At 40.8% G+C, this 12,565-nt stretch overlaps 1 protein-coding gene across 1 annotated transcript; it reads right to left on the bottom strand.

The window, feature by feature from the left end:
- Positions 1–2,931: 2,931 nt before the first annotated feature.
- Positions 2,932–9,274, bottom strand: LOC119144681 (ovalbumin-related protein X-like). The gene is made up of 7 exons (XM_037380313.1): positions 9,083–9,274; positions 8,387–8,437; positions 6,972–7,100; positions 6,064–6,181; positions 5,153–5,295; positions 4,708–4,863; positions 2,932–3,687 (listed from the first exon to the last, which is right to left on the bottom strand). Exons 1-7 carry the CDS (start codon positions 9,248–9,250, stop codon positions 3,286–3,288), a joined length of 1,167 nt encoding a protein of 388 aa, XP_037236210.1. The 5' UTR covers positions 9,251–9,274; the 3' UTR covers positions 2,932–3,285.
- Positions 9,275–12,565: the final 3,291 nt, after the last annotated feature.

The following is a 12,565-nucleotide window of genomic DNA, read 5'->3' as shown; positions in this document are numbered from 1 at the left end:
GACACACTCCCAAGCAACCTGCTCTTGCTGACCCTGCTTGATGGGGGGAGCTTGGAATAGGCAATGGGCAGAGGTCACTTCCAATCTCAGCTGTTCTGTGATTCTGTGTCATATGTAGAGGAAGATCTCAAGGGAGACAGAGACAGCAGGATTATTGCACATTAACGTGCAAAGTACGGCGGTGTAGATGAGGCACTTGGGATGAGGGTGTATGGCAAATCCCACAGGGGAGTACAATTTCCATGTTGTACAGGGAGCAACATTGCCTCATACCGAGAGGCCCTTGGACCTCTCTTTGTGCTTTCAGGAGGTGTGTTAGTTGCACCAAGAGGTGCAGAATGTTTCAGAGTTTTCAGCCTTGCCCTCCTTGTGTTATTAACCTGCTGAGCCTTCCATCTAGTGCTGCACAGTAGTCTGTCAGAGAAACAGGGTCTCAGTTCTTCAGAAAATAAAAATGCCAGTAGCCTCCGGAAGGCTAGGACAAAAATGCCAGTAGCAACAAGGAGGTTTTAAAGAATTATTTATTTTTGTCCTTTTTTCAAATAAAAACTTTTGGAGCATTTTATTATTGTTAAAATTTGGGGATTTTTTTTTTTTAAAGCAAATACTCTCAGATGCCTATTGGCATGAGAACCAGAACTGTGCCTGGGAAATGAAACCTGCCGGGTGAGAGTGCAGTGGTGCTGAGGCAGAGCATAGGGTCCAGCCCTGCTCCTGGAGCACCTGCACCTTTCCCCGGCATGCTGGCTTGGTGGGTGACAGCACCGAGAGGCTGAGCCACAGACCCGTCTCTCTGGGGCACAGGAAGGGCCGCTTCTCCCAAATCTCTCCAGGGTTTTAGAGACCTCAGAGGCCACAGCAGGCAGTCATCATCCCACCAGCCAGGTCTGCCACACCGTTTATGGGGAATGCTCTTCCACTGCCGTTTAAATACTGTGCCCCCTACCTTGTCCGTGGTGGCCAAGGCCAGGTCCTAGCTGTTGGTACTTTGTTACAGGTTTGATCCAGTATTGCTGAATTTGCTGTCTGCTGTTTTCCCTTTTGGGAAAGGGGAAGCTTTGTACTTCTTTGTAAACCTTATGGCTCCTTTGCTTTTTTCTTATTCCTTCATTTTGACCTTTGTTGTCATTCAGGAAACAGCATTGGTCACTGAGACATAAATTTGTACTTTAAGCGCTTTCCAGTTTAATAATCATAGGAAGGCTAGTTTGCAAGCGTAACTTTTCAGATCTTCTTATTGTTTAGGTGTACAGGCTTTTAAATTTAACAGACTGGATCAACTGCTTCTGGCTACAAAAGGTGCAAAAGATAAACTGCTTATGATAAACCTTGAGATATTGAAATTTTGCATCTTTTGGAACTGTTCGTATCACTGCTTTCATTTCTAAAGAATAAAAGTTAAAGTATACTTGGTAAAATAGCAGGTTTTACCAAGGAAAGCCAGATGAGTCTGTATCACAAATATCCTGATGATATTCAAATAATGTGGATGTCAGACCTGTAGCACCAGCTGCTTCCCTTTACAGATCTGCTTTTATCATACCACACTATGTGCGGATGTGGAAATAGCCAATATTAAAAAGAGTTCTTCCTCTCAAGACTCTCGATGGGGAAAGCCTTTGCCTAATAGTTTTCAGTCTACTTACTCTTTCTTATGCCTTTCGAGCTATATGATTTTCAGATTATTTCTTCATTTGAAATAGCAGAGCTGCTGGAATAGTTGTTCCTTGAAATATTTACCAGATTAATTGTTGGTGCATCCTTAATATCCATTGCAATTGTACTCAAAAATACGTAAGAATAGATTAGTATACCATTGGGATATTTTTTGGTAATCTGCAGTACAGAGAGGAATCCAACTCTACATGTATGCATTTATGCATTTCATAAATGCCTAGGAAACTTTGTATCTACATGCTTCATTCATTTTAAAAATAGGATTTTGTACTCAATCCCGTTTTATTCACAACCGTTAACCAATCTAACAATATTTTCAAGGGCTTGTGGTCCAGAAAATTAATATAATTCTCATGACGAGCATTTGTGATTTTCTTTTATTACATTAACCAAAAAAATCAATTGTATGCATATGATTAGAATGAAAACAGGACATAGTACTGAGCCAATATATCCATATTTGCAGACGGCAACCAACACACAGGAAGAAAAAGAGACAGTATTAAGATTCTCATGTATTTCTTAACAAGAAGAGGTGTAGCCTTCTTTTTAAAAGAGATGTAGGAACAAAGAAGCCCAGCTGCATTCATAGAAGAATAATGTACTCTGGTTTTGAACTTCACCTGAGGGCTTTCCAGGGACTGCTTCAAGTTTACTTCATAAGCTAACTCAACAGAGACAGATTATTTTGAAAGCTGTGTTTTTCACAAAACTTCCATGGAGAAATCAGATTCTTTAATATCACTTGCAGGATTTTTCACAAAAATCGCAATGTTTTCAAATTTGAAGTGTCTTCCAATGTTTTAAACAAGAATTCAGACAGCTCTCTTGCCTGGCAGTTCTCACTGACTTCTGGATCATCTGGACCATCTGGATATCCATGTCTCAGGCTGTGAATCTACACTCTGTGAGAAGGCACAACTGCACCTACAGATAGTTAGATTTATTTGTGTTCTCTGAAGTGGAAGGGAGACTCTCCATGACTTTTGAGAACTTCTGCAAGAAATTCAAAATTAAGTGAGGAAGTCATGGTGAGAGAACAACTCTTGTGATAGTGGATGTCTACACCATTTCCCAACAGCTAAGTAAAGAAAATTAGAATTTACATAGGTACCAGTTAATAACCTGCATATCTGAATGTTATCCACAAGCATCTCCTCCAGACTGGAGATCTCAGACCCCATGTTTCAGGAACAACAACATGGGTTTGTGAGAAGGATGCTGCTGGAGAATGGGATGAGTGCAACCCACGGCTTTCTACATCAAGGACTCCAAAAGATTACTTGAAACCCTACCTGCAACTTGTTTCTCAAGTGAAAATCACTTGGGCCCTTCCTGGCTGGTGGGTGCCTCTGTTCTCTGTTGGCTGTCTGTGCTCAGCTCAAGCAATCCTGAAACCAGTCTGAGAAGGGAAAGGAGTAATCGTGCTTGCTGCTGTTTCCTCACCTGGAGGTAGGTCTCTGCAATGGAAGCTTCCACAAAGCGCATTTCTTAGATTAGGCTTTCCACTTGGAAAAGATATTGAAGAGATGAGATGATACTACAATACTACAGTAAAGGGGGTCTGTTTCTGAGGGGAAGGTAAGCATTACTTTCAGCTTTCTTTCTTTAGGGGGAACAATATCTACCAAAGAAGAGAATGCTGTTGGTTGGATTGTGTTTGATTAAGAAAAGGAATGGGTGGTCAGCCCTAAACTCTTCAGACTCAGAGGACTGTTCAATGTCTCCCATCACACCCTCCGAGCCTGCCATCTCGGTGCCCTCTTCACTGACTTCCATGTACGCCTCGTGGACGGCCTCAGACACCTTCAGGCTCTCTGCTGAAGAGATGCCAGAGAGATTGGCTGAAGGGCTGAACAGGTCGGTCATACCCAAGGCCGTCAAGACACTTGTGAGGTTATATTTTTCCTCAATCTTCATGCGTGGGAGGTACACTTTCACTCTCTTCTTTTCCATCACATTGGGACTGGTCCATTCTATGAGTTTGTCAAAGCTGATTTTGTTCTCAAGCTGCAAAGAGAGGCAAGGAATGAAATGCCTGGTATGCGAATATCCTATCAACATCCCTTTTGTAGTTTATTTTTTGCCTCTCCAATACTGCCTGTGTAACTGTCCTTTTATTCAGTTCCTTACCCACCTCACACATCCTTTTCTATCCGACTAATCTTGTATCTCATGAGGCACAACGCAGCAGTTTCATAGCCAAGACAATTAGTTCAGCTTGTGAAAGAAATTGCAAAAAAAGGCCATGAAAATTTACCTGCAGTTGACAGTACGTAACAAATGCAAACTCATCTACCTGTTGAATATCTCTACTTTATAACATCATTCAAAAAAATAGCTGAAATAAGACTAATGGATTATACAATGCAGGCTGCATCACTTTTTCCCTTTCCTAAGCAACAGACAGGTAATTTGCTAATACCTTGTTAACTTAATTTTAAATTATTACATTGTATTAACTGATGAAGTGGTATTGATCAGTTAGTTTAGCTAGATCAGTTTTGCCATTTCAAAATCAAGAATATTTAATGGAGATTATGCTTGTTTAACTTTGGTTTTCATTCCATGCTGACATAATCAGAGCAATTTTTGAAAGCAGCCTATTTATGATGTTTAATAATACTTATTTTGTAAAAAAAAAAAAATAAAATTAGTGATTCCTGCAAAGAATGACTAATCCTCATCAGTTTTAGCACTATTTCCACAACAGTTTATATGGGGCATGGGTGAAATTACCTCCCCATGACAAAAAAAAAAAATAATGTGCCCATACATACATCCTATTGTGCAGGGCTACAGCAGCACTATGGTCCTTTACGTTCATTTTACTAGACTGAGCCCAGGGCCCTCCTAAGGGGCCAGTCTCTGCCTGAACACCTGGTGGCACCTGGGGGGCTTTGGTACTCCCCTGCCTGCCTGGCACAGCCGTGCTGTGGGCAGCCGGCATGTAAATGGACAGCAAAAGGGATGATGGCAGCCAAGTCCCACTCAAATGACAACTCTTCTGCTTCCCGGCCAGGGCCATACCTGCTCCAGGCCAGAGATGTCATCAGGCAACAGCACCAACATGCTCAGCTCTCCGCCTGCATACGGAAGCTCCAGGATCTTCACTTTCTCTGCAGCCACCGCTGCCACTTTGAAGGTGCTGTTCTGGCTCATCATTTGCACAGGTCTGCTTTCTTGCTGCAGAGAGAGAAATGTGAGACTACGTGACTGGGGAGCAATTTTTTCCTTAAGCAGGCAAATGCATAAGGGACAGGACTCAATCTTCAAGCATGTTGCTTTTGAAGAAGAGCTGTGTCTCCATTCCCCCCTTGTCTGCTGGTGATCTCTGGTCAGACACAGCTCTTGAGGTGCCCTGCTGAGTCACCTGGCCAGTGACCACAGCATGTTGTATGTCTAACACCCGGCCTGCTGGCCGTGCAAGCTAACACTGGCTTCCTGGCCAGAAGCGGTGTCTGTGCCCCCCTACCTTTGTCACACTGAAGGGAAATTCCCGAGTGTTGTCTTCTTTAAACGCTGCCTTCCATATCCCTTTGAAGTAAATGGCATTCACAAGGACCAGCATAGTATCAAGATCAACAGAGCCTGGTTTAAGGAAATCTTGAATCCGTCCTTTAAGGAAGAAGCAGGGCAGAGAGGGGTAAGTTTCATAGCAGTCACCTTGCATTTTAGAGGTCAATCAACACACTGCTGCTTGACTTGACTTCCTCTTCTTCAAACATCTGCATGTGGAATTCAGGTTCGTGAGGATGATTTTATACAGACTGGCTGGCACCTGGCCAGACATTCTTCAAGAAGACAGGTAGGTTCAAGAGTAGTATACATCCCTGGGAATATTTCTTGGAAATTCTGCTTGGAAAAAGATTTATATAGAAAAGAAGGAACAGCAGAGGGAAGTGTAGAACAGCACTACAGATTTATGTTCCTCACTGCGCTCATTTCTCACTCTTGACTCTTGTTATTCCTCCCACCTCAGCACAATAAATGTACGCAACCTCCTGAACCATTCCTTTCCCACCGTCAGCCTAGTGTGTGCACTACTTTCTCCCCTGGCAGTCCACTTCTTACTCATCCAGCACATCCTTGTAAAATTATGCCTATATTCTAGAGAGGCTGGAACTAACCTTGCATGAGTTAAGCTCTCCAGACACAAAAAGTGCGCGTATGAAGTGTGCATGTCCTGGCACCTCTGCCTCTACCAGATATGTTTAAAACACCGTCACTGCCACACAGGTGCAATAGAGTCATCCCTTTCCACAGGAAACATCCATTAATGGGGAAAGGAGGAGGAAATTTATCCTCTAATGTTCAGTCTTTCCAGAAGTTGTTCAAATACAGTTGTGAGAGGGAAGTATATTTCAGAATCTTGTCTGACCTTACCATTTGTATGATTTTCCACCCAGGAATTAATGAGCTGTCTGGATTGATCTGATGCTGTTTTGAAGTTGACTAGTTCCAGACCTGCTCTGTACAGTTTCTTCACACATTTTAAGTAGATCTGTAAAGACAGCAATTGTAGCCACCAAACTAGTCATTTTTTAAAAACAGTATGAAGGTGAAATAAAATATAGCTAAAAGGAGTTTTATAGTGATGCCATGGTTAGGCTGTTCTCGTTGCTTACTTCCTGGAAGAATCTGCTAAAACTCGGCCAGAAAAAAATATTCTGATCCATGACATTTTCAGATCTGACATTTTTATTGCTTGAACAGTTTAGAGTATATATTAGAAATGTTTAAATATTATCTTGAAGAAAGCCTGATCCAAAAAGAGTTTCAAAGAGTTTCAGGTTCGTGTTTTATTATCATTATGTCCACCCATTTTTAATTTTTTTTAGGCATTTTTCCTTAAAGATAAGACATTTCTTTGATTTAGAACACTTTTATCTTTTGTTTTGAAAGTGTCAAATGAAAGATTTTTACACTTTCAAAAGTTGTTTTTGAGGTGAGGTGAAGTTTTGAAGTGATGTGCTAAAGTCAAATTATTTCCTGGAAAAAACCCCAGTCAAACGACCTATTAAAATGAACAGGCTTTGGGGAAGCAAGCAGGGACTGGGGAATTACATTACTAAATAGTTTTGATTATAACTCCATTCATTTTTAATTAGGACTATCTTTTTGCCTGGAACTGCTTTCCATTCCAGTAACTGTCAGGGCTATGGCAAAAGCAAAAGCCATGGAAGTCCACATCGGGGGAGACCACTGGATTAACGGATCACTGGCTCTGGTTAGTCCTCCTGGATTACAGTTTTAGACAGTTTAGCAAGAAGTCATGCTAATGCACAACTCACCGGTAGGATTGAACATGTCTTTTCAGCATAGAGTCTGTTGGCAATGTGGAGTGAATAACTGGCTTTTGGTGCAGTGATATCGGAGAGGAGTTCTTTAAACAGTATGTGGATATTCACAGATTTGCCACACTGAGTTGTTGATAAGAAGAACAAAAGGTATAGCTGTTAGTTTATTTTGCTAGGAAAAGAATTATTTGTAAGGTACAAATAACATGGGAAAATGGACAGGATTTGGGCATTTGCAAATGAACATGTACTACAGTCTAAAAGCTCCATGGGAGGGATGTTCAATATAAACAAATAATGATGTACAATTGATTCATAGCATGTAATGACACTCATTCTAGGTGACAACAAGCAGAAAACATCAGGGATTAATCTGAAACCGTATGGTTCAGGAGTGAGGTGACAAGAAAAATTCAGGTGTCAATGATTGCAACTGGTAGGTTATCATTGATGTGTAGCCTCTAGTTCCCAGCTTCTGCTTGCATTTTCTTGGCAGCTTTCTGCTGAAGCTGCAGATGGGAGGAGTGCAAGATAACAAGTGAATCAGGAAGTATCTCACAATACAGTGAAAAAATGGATCAACTGTCTAATGCCCCCCAAATAGTGCTCCAGGTGACACATCTAACAGCCTGTTAAGAAAAATGCAGAACGATAAACAGTGGCTGGGATTTCATTTTATGAGAATTGTATTGAACTGCTCCTTTCCAAATGCTTAACCAGCCACTAAATGCTCTAACTGATATTACCTTTATTTTTTAATTATTTTTTTTTTTAAATCTTGTTCCTTGCAAGTCCCACCTTGTGCTTGTGGATCCCAAGTGGATGGGGATAGACCAAGGAGCATGGCTTGTGTTATCTTTACAGAAGCAGCAGATTAACATGGAGAAAAGCACACAGGTGGTATCAAGGTACTGGGGCCCCTCATGGTGCTCTTGGGGTAGCAGTGGGACTTGGATGCTGGACAAGTCTCTGTAGATTTTGGAAGAGTGTGCTTGTTTTCCAGCCTTTTAGGCTTCTGGGTTTTTTTCTGCTGAAGCACCTTCCCGCCCCACCTTGGAGTCTCAGCTACAAGCCTGACTGCAGCACCCCGAGTCCAGATGTTGAGCCTCTTCCAAGTGTTGTCCCCCAGCAGCATTTGCAGGTGAGCAGATGCTCATCTAGACAAGAAGGTAGCCTGGTGCCCAGAGCATCCTGACCTGTCCTGTCACTTGTTCTGGTGCAACGTGTGCAGCCTGTCTTCTTTTTCTGATTTTTGGTTTTGGTTTTGCTTTTTTTTAACTTACATCTCTTAAATCAAGAGCATTAACAAGGTTTGGGAAGGTGTCAAACTTACTTCAAACACAGTCAGAACAGTCTATTCTCAGGGGAAAAATATGAAAGAGAAGTAAATGTACCTTAGATTTCTGTACCTTGGTCTGAATAGTTCCTCCAAGTCCTGCAATTTTGTCAAAGTGAAGAACCTGCAATTGAAAGTAGTAGTAGAAGAAATTAAGTATGTGAAGTCCACTGAGAGTCACTGACATTTGTGTTGAAACTATAGGTTTGGACCAACGAGGTCTGATTAGCACATAAATGAACTGAGACATTTCATGTGAGCTTTAAACCAGTTTTTTTACTGCAAGTGCCACACTGAAAATGTGTAACTATGATCCTCAGTTAAGTTCCCTTCTTTTCCAGTTAATGGTATTCAGTCTATAAACCAGCTACAACCATGTCATATTGCATTTATAATTGTGACTCTTGTTTTCTAAACGTTTAATCTTTTGATATTACAAGTTGTCCTTTCCACTTGGACGAAATCAGTTCTGTGAGATAATATAAGCTGAAGCAAGAGACCGTTCTTCAGCACTGCTCTTTCTTAATAAGAACCAAAGGCTGCTTTTGCTGTTCATAAGGAAAAGCAATGGGAAGTGAAAACTCAGCTCCAGATCCAAACCTCAGGGTTTGGAATGCCGTTCTTTTTCTAGGCAGGTTTGAATCTAGGGCCAAATGTGACTATGTGGCTTTCTTCCCTCAACTGGAGAAAGTCCCAAAGATGTAAGTGGATAATCTGTCATTGTGTTGAACAGGATCAAAAGGAGTTTGTATCCATTTATGTAACTTACCTTCTCCATCTGATACTCAGTGTTACCTCTTGCTCCCAGATAGACCATGGCCAGGGCTGCAATGATGCTCAGTGGGGAATACAAGATGTTGTCGTTGGCATGGTGGACTTTCAGCTCTTTGAAAACATCAAAACAAAACTCTGCATTTGCTGCACTGATGGAGCCCATTGTGAAACTGGTGTTGTCTGAAGCAAACAGAAATAAGACTGTGTAATGGTGATACATAGCACTTGTTTTAAAAAGTACTGTCAATAACCCAGAAACTGCTAATTCATTGTGATGCTGGACCAATGAATGATGTGAAGTCTACAAATTTTGTGATCATTAGAAATGTTGTAACTCCTGACCCATTTATTGCTGAATGCATATCTGTTTTCTTTCAGCAAGATACTAGCTCATCATCAAGATAGTCTTTTGTACTTGCCCTTTAGAAAATAGATAGTTTCATCCATGCTTCGATATGATAGACATAACACTGACTAGATGAGTTTCCCTATGGTGATATAGAGGACTCTGAATGATGTGTGAGTCAATGCAAACTTCATATTTCATTTCCTTCTGTGGCTGCTCTGGACCATGTTCTGGACCTTTAAATCAAATGTAGTCAACTCACTGTACACTTAGTGTACTTCTTACTGTTGCTTAGTACAAGCAGCCACAGATTTGGAGGTTGCATTCCTGTAGTTTACAGGAGTAATGGAAGTAAATTGATCGGCAAACCCAGCCAGTTGCTTAGATGCTGAACTATAGATTTAGGGGGTTCTTTTCTGTAGTCCCATTTCAGACATTTAATCTCTGCTGATGCCTTTTTGTTGAGAAAAAGCACAAGCATATATATCATAAATACGGGTTTTGGCAGTACAGCTTGACACAGCATAGTCCTGTACATGCAAATCAGTGTGACACATTAAGGATATTCACTGAAACCTGCAGGCATTCTCTATTTTGAATAGGAGACCAAGAAAGTTGCATACTGTTCGTGTATCTCTAAAACAGTTAAAGTTGGAGGAATAGCAGCGTATCCATAGTCTGGAGCAGATATGGTTGATACGTGACCTGAGAGGCATCTGACACTCATGACTGTGGAACCACAGACTCTGTGAATTGTCATACTGTACCTCACCTGCATTCTCCAGAGAGAGAGGCTGAGAAAAAAGAAGTGCCTTTTTTCCCAAAATAATTATGTAATTTCCCGTATAACTATAAAATAACAGTTTTAATGTGACACCAGATTTTCCATGAAAAAAAGGTATTTCCACTCAAAGCTGTGGTGTACAAATGCTCACACTTTGCACATCTAGAAATATTTGACAGTCAAACAGTATAAGATATATTCATAAGGCAAGGTAAAATTACTGTATATGCTGTCTTTTTACATATCTGTTTTATACTTACCTTAAAGTTCTGAAACATAATATCTCTTTTTTTCCATATTAAAGAATACAAATTAGAAATTATATTTTACTTGGAGAAATACTTACCCCACAAACTTCAAAACAGCATGGAATAATCCAGCTTGCCAGCTGAACCTAAACAGATTTCTGAGCTCTTGGTGATATATATTGTACCATTTGAGACACTCCCACTGTAAGCCTTCAAGGAGTCATCTTTGGAGTCACTACCTTTTGTCATGGCCTTTTGATTCATTGCACTTTGAAACACTGAGTAGACCAATGTTAGACTGGTATTCTGTCCTCAGCAAGTCAATCTTTATTTACTGAAGGAAAACCTAATAAAAAAATGAATTATTTAAGCCTTTTCTGTAACTTACAAGGCTGCACCAAAGCAATTGGAATTCAATTCTAAATCTATGTCTCATGCAGTTCTTTTGAATTTACACGTTAATGTGATTGGGCCATATTAAGTAACTAGAGCCAAATGAAAATCAAACGCAAAAACCTGAGGAAAAACAGCGTTACAAATACATCCAGCAAAACAATTCATTTTTAATAAACCTAGCTGTAACATCAGATCAGGTGATTCTCAGAGCCAAGTGAAGCTAAAGGTCCCAAAATATTACTGGGAAATAAGACCTAGTCATGGTGCACTGATCTGGGAGTGAGCAAGCAGTTCCCACCACAGTTCATTGTTAGTGATCATCCATGGATATAGTTGAGGAAAGAGCCTTGTATTACCAAGGAATGCAAAAATGTGCATCAGCCCCCAAAAACCTAGCTGTTTCTCTTCTTACCTACAAAGTACTATGAGTGACACATGGAGCAATGTGACACAGTACTCCCACCAGGCGTGGAGGGAAAAGTGGATACTGGGCTAACTGCTGAAGGACTAATATATATGCAACAACTCACTACAGTGTCTGTGCAGTGCAACAGAGGTTAGTTCCTCATGGACAGTGACCATCTGATGTTGCCAAAATAATTAAATTCCAAGACAGCTGCAATCATTATATCCGCCGGGGTGTGTATGTGTGTGTGTGTGTAGGTTTGAAGTGGAAATTTTCCATGTAAGAACAAACCCAAAATTTTCTGTTTATTTTTCAAGACCAAAATTGTACTGAAAGGTGTTTTGATCTGCCAAAATGCAGATATATGTTCCTAGAGTCCAAGGACTGGTGTGGTTTATAACTCGTACAAGCACAGCCACATCTATTTCTGTACCTCGGTAAGACCAAAGGTTTTTACCTGAGGTCAAACTATAGGGACTAAAGCATACATGTGGAGGAAGGGAGAAGGGCTCTGAGGAGAAAGTATGTTCTGCTAAAACTTCATTTTGATGGAAGCATTCAGAGCAGCAGTGCTGAGATGAATTAGAGGTTGGATGGTGGGCATGGCAGAGGAAAAGTCAGGAATTACATATTTGCTGGGCTGTGAGTCAGACCCCAGAGTAATCAGATGTTCAGAAATGGATTTTAGCCAGCTGGTAGGATTTAAAGGATGATTGAGGGTCAGCTTTTAATTTTCATTCTCTGCAGGTCATGGCACAAGGCCCGTGGTACATGCACAGGCCATTCTCATAGATCTTCCATACTTACCTTTTTACTATGGCAGGTGAATAAACTACAGAATCTGTCTGCTGGAACATTCATGGTCTGTTAGACAATCATAATGCACAATATCAAATATAATTCAATTGTAAGAAGCTATTACTCTTTATTGAATAATAGACTTGATGAGCAGTAAAGAAACACATCTGGCATCTGTAAAGGTCGTAGGGATGGATAATAGAAATCCCAAATTTGTACATATTAAGTGACAGAGCACAGCGCAGCAGAAGCACCCTCTGTGAAAAGGAAATTGAGCTGCTTTACCCTTAACAGTGTGTTTTGTTCTGCTGAAACACAGGCATGTACATGCAGAGCTGGATGGTTGGAGTGGCTTTCAGTTTCCAAACTCAGAAAGAACTTTTTATCTGAGGATGTTATAGCAGGATGGGATAATCTAAAAACAGTAAGCAGCTTTGTTCTCACATTCTTCAACGCTCCTTGTTCTGTGAACTGGGCTGCTGTAGCTTTTACTGTGTTGT

Source organism: Falco rusticolus, chromosome 3 (genome assembly GCF_015220075.1).
Source record: "Falco rusticolus isolate bFalRus1 chromosome 3, bFalRus1.pri, whole genome shotgun sequence".
Taxonomy (NCBI): domain Eukaryota; kingdom Metazoa; phylum Chordata; class Aves; order Falconiformes; family Falconidae; genus Falco; species Falco rusticolus.
The sequence above is the reverse complement of the archived record's forward strand: the minus strand, read 5'-3'. Positions and strand labels throughout refer to the sequence as shown.